Source organism: Arvicanthis niloticus, chromosome 26 (genome assembly GCF_011762505.2).
Source record: "Arvicanthis niloticus isolate mArvNil1 chromosome 26, mArvNil1.pat.X, whole genome shotgun sequence".
Lineage (NCBI taxonomy): Eukaryota > Metazoa > Chordata > Mammalia > Rodentia > Muridae > Arvicanthis > Arvicanthis niloticus.
Window position 1 is genome coordinate 28,075,557 of NC_133434.1, and position 23,484 is coordinate 28,099,040.

The following is a 23,484-nucleotide window of genomic DNA, read 5'->3' on the forward strand; positions in this document are numbered from 1 at the left end:
AGGGAGACACTGCTGCCCAGGCAGTGTTCCCGCCTGCTCTCAGGGGAGACACTGCTGCCCAGGCAGTGTTCCCGCCTGCTCTCAGTGAAAGTGAGCATGGGAGCCGACCGCCTAGCCCCAGAATAGAAAACACTGGCCAACAGAAACACTAGTGTGTCTAAAATACTTCTAATCAAAGTTACTCCTGGACTATACTAAACTTTGCCTGTTAAAGCATTCCTTTCCATCTTCCCTGAGAGAAGCAAACATCAACAAATGTATCCCTGGAGCCTACAGGAAGTCCTCACCTTCTGATTCCAATCTAAGCAAAATAAGAGTGCAGCAACCACTGTCTTTATGATAATGAAAACTCTTTACAATCTTAAAGTTATCTGTTCTGGCAAGTTTGTTTTAAGTGTTTAGAAAGCCTAACTAAGAGTATCACAAGGCCGAGTATGAAGAACACATTGAGTCGCTGGTGGTATGCTATAGCGTCAAAAGGAATCCTCAATCTTGTGTGGAAGGGAGAAGTTACTGACACTCAAATAATGGTGGACAAGGGGAAGTGGGGGAGGAAGAGTGACAGTATGATAGCAGAAGGACCTGTGGACCTTGGTCTCATCTTCCTGGATGCAAAGGATAGCCATGTGCCCCTTCAACTCTGTTACCCTACTACTTTCATGACTACCCAGGTCACAGGAGATGTACCCTACAACCTCCAAGGGCACCATGAGCTTAATGGTTTAGCTTTCAAACACTGTCAGACCATAACAGGTTTCATCAAAATTCAAGGTTCAAACTTGGACTTGGTTTACACCTACTTAATTTTTTTTTATACCTACTTAATTTATATGGTTTTTTGGTGCTAGAGATTTGACAACAGGAATGTTAAACACACATTCTACCACTAAGCTACATCCCTAGATTCAGACCTAAAAGCTAGCGTTGAAGCTCTAACATGAGCCGGGCAGCCCAGGAATAGCTCACACGTCTCTGATTCTGAGTCGCTTGTCCACCACTATGCTCCCAGTAGCATGTAAGTCCTGCCCAGAGCCCACAGGCACTGCAAATGCATTTGAGAAGCATGTAAGGACAGAAGATAGCTGTGCAATGGAGCTATGACAAGAAGGACATGGCCAGGAGTAGCCAAGGTCCTCTCGAGTCATCAATCACTCAGCCACTCCTAGCCAGTCAAGAAGACCCCAGAGAGATGAGCCACATGCAAGGCCAGGTCGCAGGGCTGGAGAGGATGCAGGTGACATAGCTAGCTATGGTGCTGAGGGACAAAAGGGAACAGGGAACACACACCTAGTCTCAGGGTCGGGGGCCTTCTAAGACTGCTCTCAAGTGCTTATAAAAGGAAAAATGGTGACAAAAACGTAAAAGTACCTGAATGAGAGGAGTTCTAGAATAGCTAAGAGCTAATGGCCTAATTACTTATTATAAAGACCAATAGCAAAATATAACTACTAAGAACCAAATACAGTTTTTAAAAATCTCTTGTTTTTACATTTAAAAAATGTGTTTTCCTTCAGTTTACTATCCAGGGAGGAGAGTTTATAAGGATCAGATTAAGTCCTGGCTGCATGGATATTACTAATAAGGACATCAATGCCTTGGACTCATGGGAATTAGCAAAGCCTACCCTGGATCAGGCTCAGGAGATGGGCAAGCCTTCCCCAGGTCAGGATCAGGACCTGGCAAAGCCTTTCTCTAGTCTGTGTGTGAATGTTGACTGAGTGTCCAGGAAGCAGGGATGGAGACTGCAGCTTCCTCATCCAGATGTTTACTGCCTCAACTGCTCCCCTAAATGAAACCTCCGACCAAGACAAGCCAGCCCCACACTTCTGTCCATAATCAACTCTCTGAATGTTATGTGTAAGTGCTGCTCCATCAAAGTAAGCAAGGGCCACTGCTCCCAGCTTTTCTGTATGTGTGTCTGTATGTCTTGTCTTGTCTTCATTCCCTCATTTGCCCCATCAGGTTTCTAGGACCAAACCGGCCATGCTGAATGCAGTGGTCCTAGGCTCTAGCTTCATAACCATAGACAGGCAATGAATACCCCTGTTTTGTTTTCCCTTGAGGATCAGAAACCCCCAAACACACTCACCATTGCTCCTCTATAGTATGCTGTTGTAATTGTTCGGAATCTTTCCTGGCCCGCCGTGTCCCTAAAATTTGAAACAAAGAAAGGAAAGAATGATTAAGTTACCAGCCACATGGGTGAAGACCCCAAGTCACAGCAGATAAAATTCCGATCTGCCTACAGTGCACTGTGGCAGGGAAAAGGAGAACACACACAAAGACAGCACGCTGTGCCTTGAGAGCTGGAGGCAGCAGCTGCCAAAGGAGCCTGTCAGAACTCACAAGGACTTGGATGGACGTGATGGTAAAAGTGGCAATGAGAAAATACGCAAGTCCCACTAGGAACTGGGATATGGGAGAAGACAGAGATTAGCTCTAAATTTTTGGACTCCCAGAGGCAATGATAACCTGTCTCTAAGTGCTACATGATTGAGGCATTTTGCTTTCTTGACTGCGTGTGTGATTTTTGCACAAGCCACCTGCTGAATGACTCAGTAGAGCAGAACAAAGCGTGCCTCCTCCAGAACACTTTCAGAGCACAGCCTGCAGGTAATTACACAGGAACCTGGGGTCCAACATGGTTCTCCACGTTTCTAAAGACTAAACACAAACATCTCAAAATGACACAACCTTTCAGCTAGTCTTCCTTTTGAGCTAAATCATATCATACTGCTCTCAGCCTTGAATGAGAGTCAAGCAGTACAGGTCTCAGCTGCTGGACACCCGGATGAGACTTACACCAAACCCATATCTTGTTATTCTCTTCCCCATCAGCATGAGAAATGTGAGGAACTTATTTTGTGCTGAGCCACAAGGAGGAGCAGAGAAACCAAGTACCTCTGAGTAGACTCATCATTTTTTTTTTTACCTCTGAGTAGACTCATCATTTTTTTTTTTGACTCAAATACGTTACTGAGTTAGAAACAGCATACACACGCGCATGCACACACACACAAATATAATAAGAAAAAAACTTTAAGGTTGAATATGTTTCTCTGAGTTCTGTGATGGAACAAGGGGGTGTGAATGGCAGTAAAAGGTGACAATTCACTGCTTGCCAGTAGCATAGGCAAGTCTGTGGGATTGTGCCTCAAATGATAGCTGATGCTATCCCTAGGTGGACAGTGGCAGAATTGAGTTAGGTTGTAGAACACCCATGTAGTATCGTTTGGAGAACTGCTTGGGGTAAGCAGAAAAGGGGAACCCCATATACATTTAGTATCAAGTGTTTACATTTTTTTGTTTTTTTAAATTCACAGTACTCCCCCCGCCATTTCTCCATTAAGTAGGCCCTACTTGATAAATTATAAAATATCAGAGCTATGGGGGACCTCCAATCTCATCAATCCAGGTAATTTAAATGTGGAAAAAAAAAAAAAGCAGGGCCTGGAAAGCAGGTGTGATGGTTTGGAGAAGTTTTCCCTGAAGGCCACATCTTAGAAGCTTGGTCTTAGCCGGGCGGTGGTGGCGCACGCCTTTTATCCCAGCACTTGGGAGGCAGAGGCAGGCGGATTTCTGAGTTCGAGGCCAGCCTGGTCTACAGAGTGAGTTCCAGGACATCCAGGGCTACACAGAGAAACCCTGTCTCGAAAAAAACAAAAAAACAAAAAAACAAAAAAAAAAAGCTTGGTCTTTGGGTGGCGATCCTGAGAGGCAGTGAATCTTTGGGGGGGGGGGGGGGGAGGGAGGAAGCATCTCTCTTTGACAGTGATGGACAGAAAGCAAAGTCCTTGATTTAGGATGCTGTGGCTAGAAGCCAGGCCTGACTTTCAGCCCAGGGTCTGTGCCATTTTGTTGTGTCTGAGTCACAGCTGCAACTACAATGAAGAAGTGTATGCTTTTGAGAATCCATTTCTTCTTGTCCAGAGCTTAGAACAGGCAGGCTCTGGCCTCCTTCCCCCTCTGGTTTTCTAAAGGAAAGGTCTGAGTGACTGGATGATGTCGCTAATGTCCTGAGTCACATTTCAACCCACTTCCAATTCCAGGAGGAATTCCATGTGCCTTCATATATATTTTTTTTTAACTTACCATATCTGAAGTTTAATTTTCTTTCCATCGAGTTCTATCGTTCTGATTTTAAAATCAATTCCTGCCAGAAAACAAAAAAGGACATGCTAAGTTCCTTAAGTTAATCCAAGTCTTGTTAGGGAGGGAACAAAGATTTCTATTGAAAAAGGAAAAAAAGCTCTCCAACGCACTGGAAAATGTGAGCGCACAGAGGGTGTGAATGGCATGTTTCCTCTGAATACAGGCTGGAGAAAGGAATGCTAATCGCTCTGCAAAGCATTCCCACACGTGTGAAGTGCAGGCTTACAGGCCTCATTGTCTGGGCACAAATGAACCACATCCTGCAGAGTTACAGAATTCAGAAGGACCGAGAACATAACATATTTTCTCCTTCCTGAAATACATACACACAATATTTTCAGTCCTCATGCCCCAACCCTCCCTACAGAAGACTGTAGAGACTCTTTAAAAACAATTCTCTTTCCCTCCCTTCATTTCTTTTGTCAGATCCTGCACACTTAAGGAAAAAGAAAATGAGATTCTGCCCATTTGAAGTCCAGGGAGGGAAAGTTTACTCTATTTTATACAGTTAGCAGGAGCTTCGTATACATTTAATTCATGCTCCTTGAGAGTTACAGGCCCAAAGGCTGACAGGGAAGGGAAAGTATTTGGACTTCCCTTCGCCTATCTATCTGGCAAGCCATGAGTCCTAAGTTCAAACTTACTTAGGACTCTACCACACGGGAGCACACAGTCCTTGTCTCAACAGCATGCTTCATCGTTAATGGGGGAGCAGGCTTTATTTTTGTTTTTCCTTTTGAGGTTAGTTAAAGCAGGCTTCAGATGCATGTGTAGCTGAAGATGACCCTCAGTTGACCTTTCTGCCTTTCTACCTTCCAAGTGCTGGGAACTGCACACATGGACCACCACTCCACCACCCCAGCTCATGCAGTGCTGGGAACTGAGGACTTTCTACAGGCTAGGTGAGCACTCTACCAACTGAGCTATGGCCCCAAGCCCAGGAATACGGATGGACTTCAGTAGGGATTAGCGATAATTACAGCCGGGCAGCAATGTACTAAATCCCTCTCATCTGACCACTCAGCTGTATTTAGGTTTTTTACCTTCTTTTACCATTTCCACTGAACTCAGTTTCCAATACTTTTCTAGAACATTTATAAACTATGTCCTATAAATGGTCTTGAACAGTAACTGGCATTTGGAGTGTGGAGGGGTATCACGCAGCCATGTATAATACTTCTTCACAGGGAGGTGGAAAGCACCCAAAAAGACTGTTTCCCAGCTCCAACTTTCAGTAATGCATATGCATAAGCCAACTGGATTTCACCCTCTTCCCTGGGTGGTACTTTTCCATGAGGGCACCTTCTTAGCTTTCTGTATTTGGAAACACAAAAATCCTACCCAAGCTGATCTAACAAACTAGCCTCTTAATCATTCTTTTCTCTCACTAATGGCCCTGGACTGTGAGCAAATACAATCTGATACCAGTGCTCCCAAGTTACATGGCTTACGTTTCTCCCTCTACAGTAGTTGGCTTTGCAGGAGCAGTTAGAAATGTAAGCAAAACCTAGTTCTGTAGCGTGACTAGTACTGCTAGCATCCCACAGTACCTACGTCTGCTGTCACTTGTTTCAGGTGCAGACACCAGTTTTTATTGTGACTTGACTTTTTAAAATACCCCCAAATCCAGTATAACAATGACCCCATAGAAATCCTCTTTTGACCAGGCAAAGTGACACAATTGGTATAAAAGCACTTGTTCAATCTGGGGTCCCACAGTGGAAGAACTAATTCCTTAAAGCTGTCGTTTAACTTCCATACATGTGCATGGTGTGTGTGTGTGTGTGTGTGTGTGTGTGTGTGTGTAAAACACATAAAGCTCAAGTGTATAATAAATTAAAACAAAACAAAAAATCCTTCTTCCAGCCTTTATCTCTTTCTGGCCCCCACATAAAGAACAATGCCTAACACTCAGTAGGCATCCAATAAGTGTTTCCCAAAACTAACATTCAAAAATTTTAAATTATTTTTAATTATGTGCATATGTGCATGGGGTATATGTGTGTGCAGAGGCCAGAGGTATTGAATCCCCTTGAGCTGGAGTTACTGCACTTGGGAGGCTGAGGTAGATGAACCTCTCTATGAGTTCAAGGCCAGCCAGGCCTACATAATGAGTTCTAGGAGAGTCAGGGCTGAATGTAGAGAGACCCTGTCTGGGAGGAGGGAGCAAACAAACAAAGAAAAAGAAGAGAGAGAGAGAGAGAGAGAGAGAGAGAGAGAGAGAGAGAGAGAGAGCAAAAGAAAAGAAGGGAAAGAACTGGGTCCTCTGGAAGATTGTGTGCTCTTAACTGGTGAACCACCTCCCAGAGAGCCTTCCACATTCCACATCAGAGGAATAAAACCCACTAGTAGGGGGACTGGAGGGTAAGAAGTGAGACTTTAGATTTGCAAATTCTGCTGAGTACCTCACAAAATCAGGATGACATTACCCACCACTGAGGTGTATGCTTCAAAATGGAAAGACAGTGGACCTGTGAATGTGCCTGGCAATGTTAAGTCCAACCAGATGTGGCTTGAGAAAGCCTCCAGTCTCACATGCTCCAATGGGGAAATGCGACTTGACTCAGTACTATGCTACCTTGATGATTTGCCTTCTAAGGAATAATGGTCTCAGTCAATCCCACCAGCCAAGCTTTAGTCAAACCAGGTTCAAAATAAGGCAAATGCCAAGTTGTAGTTAAACGGGCTTCCCTCTGTCTCACTTCTCTGATCTGTAACTGGCATCCAGCCACGTGGTAGCCCTGGAGTATCACTGAACCTGCCCTGATCTAGGGGCCACCTGATTCATGAGTCATTCTGGGCTCATAAACACCATTAAATTTAATTTGTTTAAAGCTTGCTTTTCTTTCTTTCTTTCCTTACATATGTGTGAGAACAAGCTATCTCCATATCAGAATATAGAGGTCAGAGGCCAACTTCCTTGTGAATGGTGGTACTTGGCATTGCTTTAACTGCAGAATATAGTTTATCAGCTAACATGGAAACACATTTCACTAGAAATGGAGGGAATTAATATTACTGACAAGTGGACACACATGTGTGCACCCCCAAACACACGGACAAGCATACATGTTCTCATAATAGTTATAGTGATGCAAAATCTCTTCCCTAAAAAATGAGATATTTATAGTTAGCTTGACAATAATATCAACAGAAACGCAGTAGATCAATATTCACTTTAACATTTGCTTTTCTGAGACAAAAGAGTAATTACCAATAAAATTGTATTGGTTAGGATACTTTCAACTGCAAGTTCAACTCAAACTAGCTTAACGTGATCTCTTAATTCATACAGTAAGCCCATTGGAGACAGGCTCAGAGACCCCTCAGTCCAGTGGTTCCAGCTCTTTTCTCTGTGTCTCCCTCATCTCTGTCTTTCTGGGAGGATCAAGTCTATCCTCTGACTGATGTCAGCTCCTGACAACAAAAGCAAGGTAAGAAGAAAATAGTCCTGCTTCCTGTCCCCTCTGATGATGCCCTTATCTTCATGACTTCCTCCTTCCTTCCTTCCTTCCTTCTCTCCCTTCTGTGGGCATAATGTTATTGTGTACAGTGTAAAGATTATCCTTGAACTATTCAAATGCTGATTTCTGTGCCCCCATATCTGGTTGCAAGCCTTACTCTGAGAATTTCCTGTCTTGATGTTGTGTTTTTGTTTCCAAGTATTCCCTGATTGGTCAATAAAACTAACTGATCACCCAATGACTGAGCAAGGGAGAGACTAGGACAGGACTTCTTCCCAGATAAGGGATGGACTAGGACAGAGAGGAAGTTGGGATTCAGCTACAAGGAGAGGGTCCAGGAAAAACCATGAGAAAACAGCTGGAGCAGAGAAAGGCATAAAATGCAAGTATCTCAGGGATTCTGGCTGGGAGGTAGTCAGAGTAACTTAGAAGATTAAAATAAAGTAATACTGCTCAGTTATTATGTCCATAAAGCTGTAAATAAATATAATAGAACAGTCTCGATTATTTGGAAGCTAGCTAGGTAAGAGAAAAACTGTAACATTTATAAAAATGCCAGTAACATCTCTCTTTTTATTTTATGTGTATTCTTGTATGGAGCAGGTGCATGTGTGTGTGTGTGTGTGTGTGTGAAAACATCAGAGTTCAGCCTAAAATGCAGATCCTCTGGTATGATTCATCTTTAAAAAAAAAAAATCCCTGTGTTTATTTATTGAAGATTGGGTGTGCTACTGTGGGGATCAGAGGACAACTTGTGGGAATCTGGTCACTCCTTCCATTGTGTGAGCCCCAGAGACTGAACTCAGGTTGACAGGGTTTGCAGTAAACACCTTTATCCATCAAACCATCTTAGTAGCCTCTCTCTCTCTGTTTTGGAGAAAGGGTTTCTTATTGGCCTGGAATTCAAGATGAAAACTAGTCTGGTCGGCCAGGGAGCCCCAAAGTCCCGCCTTCCAAGCATTAGGAATTAAACATTCAGCTTTTTTTTGAAAAACAACCACCACCACCACCACCACAACAACAACAACAAAAAAAACCCATAGGATTAACCTCAGGCCCTTGTCCTTGAAACTTTACAAATAAGTTCTCTCTCCAGTCCCCCATGTCTCATTTCTCAAGGACTTGTCATAGAAACATCATGTTCTGGTGGGCTAAGTCCTATTTCCTGCAGTAATCACTGCCTTGGGACTTACCAAGATTGAACTAATCTAAATTCATTCCAAGATTCAGGTTAAGGCCCATCCTTGAGCTACTAAAGCTGAGTTACTTCCCCAGTACACAGAACTACTAAAAAATAGTTCAAGAGTGGAAAGTCTGTTTTGCATGAATCAAATCTTTTTATAATATCCAAATATATTTCATTAACACAATTTCATATTTGCATCTGTGTGAACTGGGCAAACCATAACCAGAGTCACACTGCTGTCATGCACATCACTCCACTCCACTGACTGACTGCAGCTGTACTTCTCTGATGTTCACTTCACCTACTGCTTAACCAAGAAGCAGAAAATACAAAGGCAAGATATGAGCAATCCAAGAATCTGACACATCCTCTGCTAAACTGTGATGGTTACAGCCAGGACAGTCCTCCAGCCCTCCTGTAATGGGATCAGATACCCTCTTCTGGTGTGTCTAAAGAGAGTGACAGTCTACTTATACATAAAATAATAAATAAATAAATCTAAAAAAAAGAAAGAAATTAAAGAAGGGGTGAGGCAGAGGCAAGCAGGTCTCTGTGAATTTGAGGTCAGCCTTATCTATATAGTGAGTTTGTTTGTTTCAGAAAACAAAAACAAACAAACATGTCTTTTTAAGCAAAAACCATGGTGATGGCTGGGTGATGGCTCAGAGGATAAAGTGCTTATCAAATCAAGTATGAGAAGCTCAAATCCATGTGAAAAAAACAAAACATTGGATGTGGCACTATGTGTTCAAAACCCCAGCACTGTGGGGTCAGGGATGCTCCAGGCTGGGTTGCCTACCTTCTCAAGCCAAGCAGCCTAGCCAAAGCAGTAAGCTCCAGCTTTGTTGAGACATAGGTTTCCAAAAAAAAAAAAGAAAAGAAAAAAGTCAAAAGTGAGAGGAAAACACCTGACACTGACATCTGACTCTCACACACATACAAATAAAAAGTAAATAATACAAATTTAAAGCAAATATTAGTGGTTTGGACAACAAATAGGAAGGGAGATATATCCATTCACAACACTTAGGAAAGCCAAGCCAAGTTTTAGTAATGAAAAGGACTTAAAAAGATTTAGCTGCAGACAAGCATGCCTGCCACCCTTGTTCAATATAGAGGGCCTGTGAGCCTCTATGTGCAGTGGTTCCCAGCCTTCCTAACCCTGTGGGCCTTTAATTTAATTCCTCATGTTGTAGTGACCAAAACCATAAAATTATTTTTGTTGCTTACTTCATAACTGTAAATTTGTCACTGTTACAAATTGTAATGCAAATATCGGTGTTTTCCAATGGTCTTATGTGACCCCTATGAAACCTGTGGGTCATTCAACCCCCAAAGGGGTCAAGACAGGTTAAGAACTGCTGCTATAGTGGGTCACCACGTTGGGAAGGCACTCTGGGTTGGGTAGGGGAACTGGACAAGACAAAGGAGTCCTGATTTTCTGTTCAATGAGAGAAGGAAGAAGACCCTCATGCCTACCCCCAGGGCTGTGCTTACATCTCTGAGGGGAAAGCATTTTCTGGGAATATCTACAGAACACTGGACTTCGAGACACGAGGGAGGTGTGATGTGGAGTGTGTGCTCACTCACAGTACTGCTGAGTACACAGTTCTCAGAAACCAGTGAGGCAGCTGGAGCCAGCTGGAGAAATGGGTTTCACCAGAACTGAGGAGGAGACACGGCCTAGCCCAATCTACAGTTGCTGGACCTCGCAGGGAGAAGGAACTTGGATGAAAAGAATGGGCCACCTCTCATCCTGCAAGTTAGAATAATTTAACACAGAGAAGAGACAGAGTAGTAACCTCTTCTACACTGCAGTCAGACTAGCTGTGATACAAACAACCTTTGAAACAACCCAAGAACCCAAGAGAAGAGGGACCTCCCTGGATGGGTGAGGGTGAGAGGCAGCAGAGTGTGGGAAAGACTGCTTTTAGCCTGGCCTGGGAATGCTCGCTGGGGGGCAGCAGGCCAGCTCTCCTGACCTTCAGCATGAGCTGTGACTTGATGCATTCTGTCCTGGGACACTCGGGGAATCTGCTGCCTGAATCGTGGAAATGAGGAGTGGGGAGAGGTGAGAGGCCTTCAGCCTTATTTTCCCTACCTGGTTCCTACTGAAGTTTAGAGGTTTGGTGTTGTCACTCACATCTTGTTTTGTCTTGTTGTATGATCTGATCTCTCAGCTGCAGGCACTAGAACTGTGGTGGGAAAGTTCATTTTCTGGATCACTCAGCCTTTCAATAAATGACAGCAACGTGGAATTTCAAGACTGGGCTTACTCCAAGTGCTGAACCTACACGGACAGTCTACGCCCTTTGACGCACTTTAAGAGGCAGAAATTTAGCACTGTGCTTTTACAGCTGAAAAAGGAACGATATACTCCAGTGTAAAAAGCACACTTGATAGGGCTGGAGAGATGGCTCAGCAGTTAAGAGCACTGACTGTTCTTCCCTAAGTCCTGAGCTCAATTCCCAGCAACGACATGGTGGCTCACAACCATCTGTAGTGGGATCTGATTCTCTCTTTTGGTGTGACTGAAGAGAGCAACAGTGTACTCACATATATAAATCTTTAAAAACAAACAAACACAACAACAAAAACAACTCCTAGAAGCCCAGGCTAGACTCCTAGAACCCCAGGCTATCTGCATATGGTTGTGTAGTTTGTCTATTTCCATTCCTGAACTATTCCAGAGATGGGGTGGGGAAAAGCTTCTCAAATGTTGAAGTCTACTTTAAAGAAATCTACATATACTCTATTTAAAAGGTTAGTTTTTATTTTTAGTTTACATATATGGGTACCATCAGAAGCTAGAAGAGGATGTCAGATCCCCTAAAATTGTAGTTACAGATGGTTGTGAGCCACCATACAGGTCCTGGGAATCAAACTAGGTTTTCTAGGATACCAGCAGCAAGTGCTTTTGGGAGATGATGAACCATCTCCAGCTCCCCTGGTTTTGGTTTATGAGTCCGGATCTTAATATTTAGCCCAGGCTGGCCTCAAACTCACAATCCTCCAACCTAGCCTCCCAGTGGTGGGACTACAATGATTTGTTTCTAACAATTCAAACCCAGTTCTTGCCAGTTTCTGAACTCTCTGCCAGTCACACTTTGCCTATGCTTATGTGTAGTTCCAAACATGGAGAATAATGTAATTTCAGAGCTAGCTTCAAGGTGGTTAAGATCTCCAACTAGTTAAATAGGAAAAAATAAGTCACAGCTTTAAAGTATTTTTCCAAAGGGGGGGAAAAACTTGGAGAAATATATAAAAAATAGAACTAAAATTTAGAATGTTACTTAGATTTTAAAGGGGGTGGGTTACAGCATTTTTTGTAAATAAACATTCTGTAAATTTTAAATCTATTGTCACCATAAAGTCAGAACTACTTGCTTTTATATACTTATAATGAAATTTACTATTTGTCTTTCAGCATGAAAATTTTAAAGTCTAATATTTAAGAGGAAAACACTACATGTAACTTTAGATAAGACTTCAGAGGACCACTGACAACCATGTATATTTATTTATATTAGTTCAGTCAAGAGTAGATTTAAGGTGAACTAACAAGATGTCAGACAATACACCTTACCCTTTACAAAGATCCCTGACATACTCAGAGATGCACTGGCTACTTCCTATCAGGTTTCCTCTATGAAGAGGAAGCGGTAACCTAAGCTCCATCTGTGGTAGAAATAAACAGTGACACAGACGCCATTTCCTGCTCAAAAAAGCTGCACAGCTTTGCACTATCTCAAAATTTTCTACTTATTTCTAAATTCAATGTAACTTGGCATAAGACAACTTCATAAGACAGCTGTAGCCATTAGATCTGATGGTGCTAACAAGAGATAACAAACTTAGGTGTTAACTCTAGAAACTGGGCAAGAATCCTTACTGCTTCTTGAGGCCACAAACATACACGACAGAATAAAAACCACTGTGCTTAAGCACTGTTTAATTTGTTTGGCAATATTGGGATAGAACCTTAGCTGTGTAAATACTAAGCAAACACTGTACCACTGAACTGTGTCCTGAACTTTTAAAAACCTTCCTTTTATGTGCTTGTGTGTGTGTGTGGGAGAGAGGGGGGGGGACTGTGGAAGACTAGAAAAGCAACTGAACACTCTAAGCAGGGTTAACAGGCCATCCCTGTTGGAGCTTGGAAGACAGTATTGCTGAGAGCCACGTGGAATACAAAGACCTGGCTTCAGAGCGTTCTGAGAGCAATGTTGTAACCATCTAGAGGTCATTCTTGTATTTTGGCAAAGAATGTGGCTGCTTTTTGCCCTTATCCTAAGAATCTGCCTGAGGCTAACCTGAAGAGTTTGGGACTTTGTTGACAGAGGAGATTTCAAGAGAGCCTAATATTGATTCCTGTGGTTATTAGTGATTATTCCTATGCAGATCTACATCAAAAAAGAACATCAGGAGTCAAGTCTTTTTTTTTTTTTTTTTTTTTTTTTTGGCTTCTCCCCAACCCCCAAGACAGGGTTTCTCTGTGTAGCCCTGGCTGTCCTGGAACTCACTCTGTAGACCAGGCTGGCCTTGAACTTAGAAATCTGCCTGCCTCTGCCTCCCAAGTGCTGGGACTAAAGGCGTGCACCACCACTGCCCGGCTAAGAGCCAAGTCTTATGCTCAAAGATACAAGAAGTTTAGAGAAAGGCCTCATGTTAAGTAGAATAAAGGGAGTGCTACACTCAGGGTAAGACCCCATTCCTAGTACCAACTCTGTCTTAGTTACTTTCCTACTGCTGTGTAGAAACTCCATGACCAAAGCAACTTAATAGAAGACAGAGTTTACTGAGGGCTTACAGTTCAGAAGGTGAGTAGACTGTCATCATGGAGGGGAACATAGCAATAGGCAGGCATGACCCTGAAGCAGTAGCTCAGAGCTTACATCCTGGTCCATAAGCACAGCGCACAGAAATGCTGGGAATGGTATGGGCTTTTATAACCTCAGTGCCTGGCCCCAGTGTCACATCTATGCAATGAGGCAGTGCCTTCCAATCCTTCCCTGACAGTTCTATCAACTGGGAACCAGTCACATATTTGTGCCTACTGAGAATGAAAGCTATTCTCATTCATGTCACCAACGCCTGCATGAGTTTATATAGACCACATGTGTGTAGGTGCCCGTGGAGGCCAGAGGGCATCAGAATTAAACATTGCTGTGAGCTGCCTGACACAAGTGCTGGGAACCAACCGAGGGCCCTCTGCAAGCGCAGTTCAGGCTTTTAACAACTTCGCCATATCGCCAGTGCCCAAACTTTCAAATAACATCTGTATTTTAGAATTTCAAAGGTCTTTAACCCATAACATTAAAATATAATGACCTAATGAACCCTTAAAATGTTTGGGGGGAGATGAAGGGAAAGTAAACCAAATGATAACTACCTGTGTCAAGACACAGAAATAGCAAATGAGGCATAAAAATAGCTACAGCACAGGTAACATTTGCAGAAACATTCAGATACCACTGAGTATAATAAATCTGATTAACAAAATAGAATTTACCCAGTACTCAGCTTACCACTTGCGGGTGACTAAGCAATTGCAATCCTTGTGCTATCAAATCGAGATGAAGGGGCTGAAAGGATGGCTTAGTCAATAAGGTGTTTGCCTGCAAACACAAGGTCTAAGTTCAAGCCTCAGAACCCATGCAAAAAGCCGAGTGTGACAGCACACGCTTGTGATTCCGGTGACGAGGAAGCAGAGACAGGCATATCCCGTCGTCCTACCAGCCAGCTCCAGGCCCTAAAGGCTGTCTCAAGAAACAACAAGGACAGCTCCTGAGCAGTGACGCCAGAGTTGGCCTTTGACCTTCAGACACACATGGCACTAAAGCAGTGGCTCAGAGCTTAATCCTGACTCACAAGCACAAGGCAGAGAGTTAACTGGGAATGACATGGGCTTTTGAAACCTTGTACCTGCACATACATACACATACACCTCACACACACACACACACATGAATATACACATATGTGCATAAGCTCACAAGTATGTACACACACACACACAATATATGTCTTAAGTGTTAGTCTAGAAGTTTAATGAGTTTAATGTTATCAAGAGAGATTTTACAGATTCTCTGTCAACAGGTGTTCTGTCTTTAATCTCTGTTCACAAAGGGTCAAATATGAGAACCACTCTTTCTGGGAAACTAAAGTTCAGAAGGCTCTGAGACTTGCATTTTTCTCTCCGTGATTAATTCATGACCATCTCCAGAACTAAACTTCTCCAAAATGAAACCAGCTGCGTGGCCTCTGCTCCATCCACTGCTGCCAAGAAAGCCGCCTCTGCAGCAGGGAAGCCCTGAGGTGGGCGTCACCAGACCCTTTAAACCTGGAGCTGTCCAATCTGTACTTGACAATTCAATCAGGTCTTTTCACTTAGGGGTGAAGGGAAAACTGTAGTTACAAAAAAAAAAAAAAAAAAAAAAAAAAAGCAAATCCCTCATTTTACACATTATTGCTATGAGAAAAAAAAAAAAAAAAAAAAAAAAAAAAAAAAGATTGCCAAATCACTGAAGTTAATTCAGGGAAAAATGAAAACTACATTACACACACACACACACACACACACACTGTGAGACATGGAGTGGATCTCTTGGATGGCCTAAGTACTGGATGTCATACTGTCCATTCACTTAGAAATGAGTAAAAACTAAAAAGAAAGGCTAGAATTAAGTCACAATATGACAGTGTAAGAACCAAAAACAAAAAACAGCTGAGTTCCCTCCCTGACTAAATTCTTTAAACAGAACTATTAAAAAAAAAAAAAAAGTGTTATTCATGCCCTAGGGCTGAAACAACTTTAGCAATAATTTGATTATTTTCTGGGAAAATTCCCAGTCACTTTGTTTAGAAGAATTTCAGGTTATATAGTGCAAAATGTAAAACTTGTAATTCACCTCATCCAATTAATACAAATCAACAAACTGGGGGTGGGAAGCAAGGAAGGCCTGTACTAAATTACTGGAGGCAGAAAGAGGACTCTAAAGACTCACTCCTGCAAGCCCAAGCTGCTTCTTCCCAGCGACCTCCTCTGCAGAGACTAGAGGCTGTGAAATCAACCTAAGGACAGCCCAGCGCTCTGAATCTAGTTAGCAAAGCCTGTGCATCATCCATCAAGCCAAAGCCAGTGCCACAGAGGCTCAGCCAGCTCCAGCAGCTCTACTGCCCACTGCACCTCCGACGACAGGTGGATAACTGGAGCAAGTGACGGAAAACAATCAAGGTTGAAGCAAAAAGATGGCGTATATGACAGTAAATAAGGCAAAATTGGCAGAAATGGCACAAGCAGAACATTATTTTTCTAATAAGAAATGGAAAATTACTACTGATTACATATTCTGACTTGTAAGCGCAAATCCCTGTGATCCAATAATTTAAAGCTCATAACAGTGAGAGTCATGTTTTAAATTGGAACTGTCTCTCACAGGCTAACGCTCTCACCACTCAGGCCTGGGCTTGTAGTCGGTGCCCTGAAGGCTGTGGAGCCTTTAGAAGGTGGACCTGACTAGCAGAGGTGATACACTAGGAAGGTCATATTCACTTGGAGTCTCTGGGTGTCAATTGGGCCACAATCTGAAGTCTAAAAGGCTCAGGAAAGCAGTCATGCCTTTGTTGCCATGGCCGACTGAGACCCTCTGAAACCATGAGCCAAAATAGGTCATTCCTCCTTTAAGCCGTCAAGTTCCTGGTCACAACCATGTAAAAGTAATTAACCCACGTCATAAGCTCCACATGCCCAATGATACTACCCATGCATGGAGTCAACCCCCACCTGAAGGTGACTGACTTTACAAGCACCAAAGGAGTCTGTAAATATTTCTTCCCTGGTTTATTCTTTAAAGAAAAAAGAGGAGGGGGAAAGGGAGGAAGTGGGGAAGGAAGAAACCAAAAGAGTTTATAATAAAGCAGCTAGCTTGATAAAGCTACAATCTTTATTCTAAGTTGCAGACCCAGGGGTGCAGTATGGTGTGACCCAGAGATGGAGATGAGCACTGGAGATGCGCACACAGTTTCTTTCACTTCTTTTGTTCACCCAGCTATTTGCCTGGAGTTTTAAGAACACATAAAATGAGGAACAACTATATTTAAAGTATAAAATGTGGGCGTTGTCGACACATGCTACAGCAGATTTTGCATTTAATCCGTATTTCTGTATTTCTCTGCTGCAAGATTCCAGTATGCAAACAAGGGAAGAGTGGGAAAGGAGGAGAGATCTTGCACCATTCTCATGAGAGATGCTTTATAAAGCAGCCCAATACTAAAATGGTTTAGAATCAGTACCATACTTCATACATTTTCTTAAAAGTGACCAACGAGAGCCAGGCAGTGATGGTCCACACCTTAAATTCTAGTACTTGGGAGACAGAGGCAGGCAGGTCTCTGTGAGTTCAAGGTCAGCATGGCCAACAGAGTGAGCGCTCCAGGTCATCCAGAGCTACACAGAGAAACCCTATCTCAAACAAACAAACAAACAAAGTGACCAAGGATACATTTCAAATTATTTTTCAGCTTTTAAAAAATAAAACCAAATTTAAATTGAGATAAAGGCCCTTCTACCCCTCCAGTAACTAAGAAAAAGCTATGCACAATCCTACCCAGGCATCAATGTTTACTGTGAAACTATTCACAACAGCTAACTATTGTAACTAAGTTAAGTGTCTGTCAGTGGGGCAAAGGGCAAAGAAAGCATGTAATATGCACACAATGGAATTTTTCTTCTGTCATAATGAAGAAGGAAGTTAGTCTGTTTGCAGGAAAATGGATGCAGCTGGAAATAATCACATTAGGTAAATTAAGCCAGCCTTAGAAAGACTATGCTTTCTCTCATTTGAGGTTCCTAGACTTTAGAGCTCCAAAAAACCATGTGTGTATGTGTATTCAACATGAAAGCACAAGTAAAACTATTGAGGGGACCGAGAGGTCTGACAGGAGGGCGAGGGGGAGGAAAAGAGGACAAGGTAATATGCTCATTATATAATATATTCTGTGAAAAATACTTCATATAAATGTTTCTATAATGCACAGGTATTTTCACTGACTCATTTCCAGTCTTGGGTAACAGAATTATCCAATTTCTTTTAAAAGAAATTTCCAAGTCTGCCTTTTCCAACTCTTTTAAAACTGGCAGTTCTTTCTGGATCTTAGAGCTGGAGGTTAACAATCTCCCGGTGTCTGTCAGCACCTGCTTCCCTCCGGCACACACTTCAATTACAAAATATACGATTTTTAGTGCTCTCTTTGTTATTTTGGTTTTTCGAGACAGGGTTTCTCTCTGTAGCCCTGGCTGTCCTGGAACTCACTCTGTAGACCAGGCTGGCCTCGAACTCAGAAATCCGCCTGCCTCTGCCTCCCAAGTGCTGGGATTAAAGGCATGTGCCACCACCGCCCGGCAATATATGCTTTTTAGATGTGGCATCCACAGGCAACTAGCTGCCCCAACTGACAGGCATGAAATACAGAAACACAAGACTCCTTTGGAGATCTCTAACCTGAGATCTTGGGCTCCAGAGGGAGACGGCCTTGATTCTCACAATAGCTGGGGGCAAACAACTTCCTTAAAAATAGCTTTCAGTCTCCATCCCACCCCACCCCTCACTTCTCCTTGCCACAGTAGTCATAAGACCTTGTGCCTTATCCAGTATGGAGGGATGCTTTGAAGCTGTTAAAAGTAATCTTTGAACATTGTCAAGATTATACATTATAAAAGTAGCAAAACGTAAGATTTACTATGTCTACAGCTACGTAGGAAACAAGAGCTCATAAGAAGTGACGTGGAACTGTAGTTTGTTTACACTAGGGTGGTGTCTACATGGGAGAATTTTCAAAATCAGGAAGTTGAAATTGGTACTCACTCTTACATTATTCTTGCCTTAAGTAATCTTGAGGGAAATATTACATACACTGTAACTGAAACATCACTCAATATGAATATTCTTCAAATTCTGGATTAGGGCAGCTCTAGGTGGCTGCCCCTGCAAAGATTTCAACATCAAACATGTTGTTTAAATGGGGAAATAAAGAGCCACGCCACACAACCAGCTCACTCACTCTGTGAAAGGGAGGACTGCTATTTGAGGAATCGGTTCTTTATTTGTTAGCATTTCTGTTGTCATCAAGACTCTTTGGGGAAGTGAGCTGGCCAGAAGCTGATAATCAGAGTGGAAATGGGAAAGAAATAGCATGAATCAGAAGTAAAAGGGTAGTAGCTATTTCCCAGGAACTGCGTCAGCTGGGGCTACAATCTCCATCGATTGCCCAAACTTGTCCCCCACTCCCTAGTCCTATACATCCAGTGTGCCTGCTGCCACCTGCAAGAGAATGTGTGAAGACAAAGGGAAGGCTAAGTACCAGCTTCCCTTCACGGTCTGTGTTTTGTGGCATCTGTATGAGCAGACCCAGGCACGCAGGCATCGTCTGTAGATGCTATTCATCCAGTCTATCCCTATCTGCTCAGATAATTCCAAGTTTGCCATTAATTCATCCAATTAATCTATGAAACATAAGAAGACAACAGTGCAATCTTTGATAAAGTGAATTCATTGGATTTTAAAAGCTGCTTAGCTGAGGGACATACCTAACGTCCACATAAAGGACAAAAGTTACTTTGGTGAATACTCTGGGTTTTTTGGGTTTTGGAGATGGGGGCAAGGAGCTGAGGTTGGACCGTCTCACACTCAAATTCCCGAACTTCGAGCTTCAGCCTCCTAAGTGTTGGGATTCCACTCACTTGCAACCACACCTGGCTTGTTCTAAATATTTTTAGCTCATCTTTCTATTCCTAAGATCCCATACAACAAGGGGGTGTTAAACATAAAACAAACAAAACCAGGCATTTATATTATTTTAAAGTCAATTCATGGGTACAGAGAATGGAGAATTCTAAGTTTTTACTTCTCTGGGAAGACAGCCAGAATGATTTCATATATAAACAGTCAAGAGTGTTTATGTGTTGTTTGTTTGTTTGTTTGTTTGAAAGCAAAAAGAACATCACTTGGAAATGTTACCTCTGCACTTGAAAAGTTGATTTCCAACGTTAAGCTCATTCTCCTAGTTTGTGGCTGATCCAAACTGCTTTGGCAGCACTGTAACCCTAAATTAGTGACACAGAAAACAAACAGAACTGTGTACTCACAGCCGCACTGTCATTTCAAGATGTCCTCAGGCAAGCCTGGGGCAGGATTTCCATATCTAGTGGCCACAATTTTCATGCTCTCAGTTGGCTCAGCACAGTCACTAGGGTGGGAAACGCACATGACCATGATGCAAAGATGTTAAGAAACACAGCACAATGGCATGTGGTTAGAGCTGTAAACGGTCTGCAAGCTGAAAGAGCATGAAGGAAAATGGCGCTGGCAGTGTGGGAAATAGAGGACAGCGTCATCATAGGATGGCAGGAATTCTGATGGTGACAGAAGAAAGTAAAAACCAAAAACCCAACCAACCCAAACCCCATACATTCTGGAAAGCTAATATTTAATCTACTTCAGGTAAGCAATACACATTTACTGGCCTCCAGGCTAAAGGCTGGAGCTGAGAAGCAGTCAGCTTAGCCCTGTTCAGAGTCTGCAGCCTCGGTGGGAAGTGGTCTCAGCACACTGGACAGGAACACATTAAGGCTGCTTCATAGGATGCAGACAGGAGGTTTGGCTGATGCAAATATAAAGTCACACTTTTGTGACTAATGAGAGGGCAAATGTCAAGGTTTCGTTTTACAGAGACTGGGGCACCTCCAGGAGCCTGACACTGCTGGGCACTGAGTACACTGCAGAGGAGAGTGCTGCATGCTGAGTAGCTCCAGGCTAGCAGCAGACTGTCAGTCATCATGTGCAGAGTGCGCTCCACACTTCGGTGTCTTCAGAAGCAGGAACTAACTAACACAGATGATGAACCTAAGGTGCTCTACACAATGCTGTTTCCACAAGCTACTGCATGACCGTTCCCCAACGGTGGGAATAAGCAAGTGTTACCTGCCTATCACAAATGGAAAATATGGCAAGGGAAAACTTTTCTTCTTGTTTATCAACAAATTTGACTTAAAATTGAAGACAACGTAGTATCCATTATACTACCCCCTTCACGTTGCCTCTTAGCAGCCCAATAGATGAACTACATTCTGGGTCAAGTTTGAAATTCTCACTAAATACACCAAGGGTTTTGATGATTATCTAAAATTGAATATTATCAAACATATACAATATTATTAGCCAGATATGATGGGCATGCCTGTAATTCCTAGTGTTCAGGAGGCTGAAGCAAGAAGACAATGTGGTTAGCCTAGACTACACAGTAATTCCCTGCTCTCAAAAAAATCAGAAGAAACAGAAAGAATAGGCCAGCCAGTGGTGGCGCACGCCTTTAGTCCCAGCACTTGGGAGGCAGAGGAAGACGGATTTCTGAGTTTAAAGCCAGCCTGGTCTACAGAGTGAGTTTCAGGACAACCGGGGCTATAGAGAGAAACCCTGTCCTGAAAGAAAAAAAAAAAAAAAAAAAAAAAAAAAGAGTAGTGTTTTAAAACAACCACAGAAACCTATTGGTTTTGATTTATAAAGTTGGCCTATAGACGATATTAAACTCCTGACTCCAAAATCCCTCCTCTGATGAGCATAGTGACATAAAAGATGTGACTGCATTTCTCAATGGTCATCCTCTTCCCTGATTCAGCAATGAAGAACCTAAGGCTCCAACAGGTTAAGTAGCCATAGTAGCTTTTGCCCATGAGGGATTTATTCCAAGTCCAGTGGATGCCTGAAAACTCTGACAGTATCAAACCCCATCTACAGACAGCCCCGACCATCATAGTGTGAGACATATGTACCCAGGAGAAGTGATATTTTGAGGTTTGACCTTTTCCTGCCTTTTTCTTTTTTCTGGAATGCTTCCCATTTTTTGATACCTGGCAGTAGCAGCACCCAGTAACACGGAGCAGCTAGCTGTCAGGCTGCTGTGAGGATGGACAGCCAGTACTCCCAGTACACCGTGTCACTGATGCCTTTAGATACAGGCATACCAGAAACTACAGAAGACAGTCAATCTTTTCTATGATGTAGACACATCTGAAATATGACTGCCCACATTTTAGACAGGCCAGGCCGTGAGCTCTTAAGAGGCCCGTGCTCACTCCCGAGTATGTGCTGTCCTTCCCTAAGCAGCTCTTTCTCTCCTACTGTCTGTTGCTTGGACCTCTGCTAGAATGTTTTCTTCATAAACGCCAACTCTGCTTCATTACACAACAACAAAATGATAGGCTAAGCTAAACCATGATGTTTGTTTGCTGGGTCAGCTGTTGTTAAAAATCACTTTTAACACATAATGGGCTTATCATGATGGAATGCTACCATGAGTCTAGAAGCATCTGATTTTTTCCAATATATAAACATGGCAAAGTTTAACTTATGAATTAAGCATAGCAAAATATTAATAAAAGAGAATAACTGTACTATAATAAAAGTAATTTAAAACTCATAGACTGTTTATTCTATAGTTTTTCACTTAATGGTTTTGTACAATAGTTAATTTCAGTGACAAAAACTGCAGGCAGGTGTGATCAGAGAGAGTAGAGCCATGGGTACTGGGGACTGGCGACTTTCAGGGTGGAGCTGAAATTCCAATTCATACCTGCCACGCTCCACACCTGAGCTCCCTTCCTTGCACCAAGGATGAGAATTCTGCCTCAAGTCACCTACCAGAATTCCTTAATTCCTTCTTAGACTCCATCCTGGTGGGACTAACTCAAATTATAAAGAGTTTGGAAAGAAACAGTTGACCTAGGTCACTTCTAGATCATAAAAGTGAAATGGGTAAACTCATGGTTGACTTGAATACCTTATTATGATCAACTTGATTTCTAGGCCTGGTGACTAAGGTTGGTGAGATGGCTCTGTGGGTTAAGGTATCTGCTATCAACCCCGACAACCTGAGTTCAGTTCTCAGACCCATTCAGTGAAGAAGCCAACTTCTCCTAGTTGTCTTCTGGTCTCTACTTACATGCTGTGGCAATTGCTTGTGCATACACGTATATCCAAACACATAGACACAATCAATAGATGCATTTTGAGACACAGTTTTAGATAAACCAAAAATGACCTGATCATCCTGACTGTTTTTTTTTTATTAGTGGCCATATTGGAGCTCTAGCATAACCTATCCGTCACAGAGCTACATCCCCAGCCAGATTGTGGCCTCCTCTGAACTACATTCTATCAATAAAGATATACTTTAAGTTAGAGTGATTATCTTCCTTACAGCAAGACTCAAATGAAAGGCTGGGATGGACTGAGGAATTTTCTGGTCTTATGACTGAAACATCTCATGCAAGCCTACTGGAATTGTGACATGCTGTTTTCAGGGAAAGCGTCTGGTTTCACAATGAAGCTATGAAGAACCAGAAACTAGGCTATTGTCTGTGGCTGAATTTTGAATTGTTCTTGGCATTTAGAGGTATCTCTTAAATATATATATATATATATATATATATATATATATATATATACACACACATATATATACATATATATACATATGTGTGTATACACACATATATATATATATAACATGTATGTATGTATGTATGTATATATGTATGTATGTATATCTCTTATGGAATGAGATGGGTGCTTGGTATAATTTTGTCTAACTGTTGTATCTTCCGATTCTGAGTTTACAATGAGA

General features: G+C 42.4%; 1 protein-coding gene across 1 annotated transcript in view; it reads right to left on the reverse strand.

Moving 5' to 3' along the window:
- The window catches only part of Rab8b (RAB8B, member RAS oncogene family), a 67,987-nt gene that overhangs the window by 13,124 nt on the left and 31,379 nt on the right, over positions 1 to 23,484 (reverse strand). The window contains exons 2-3 of the mRNA XM_076925381.1: positions 4,093 to 4,153; positions 2,090 to 2,150 (exon numbers count right to left, since the gene is read on the reverse strand). Coding sequence (XP_076781496.1) covers positions 2,090 to 2,150; positions 4,093 to 4,153 — 122 coding nt within the window. The remainder of the gene's footprint in view (positions 1 to 2,089; positions 2,151 to 4,092; positions 4,154 to 23,484) is intronic.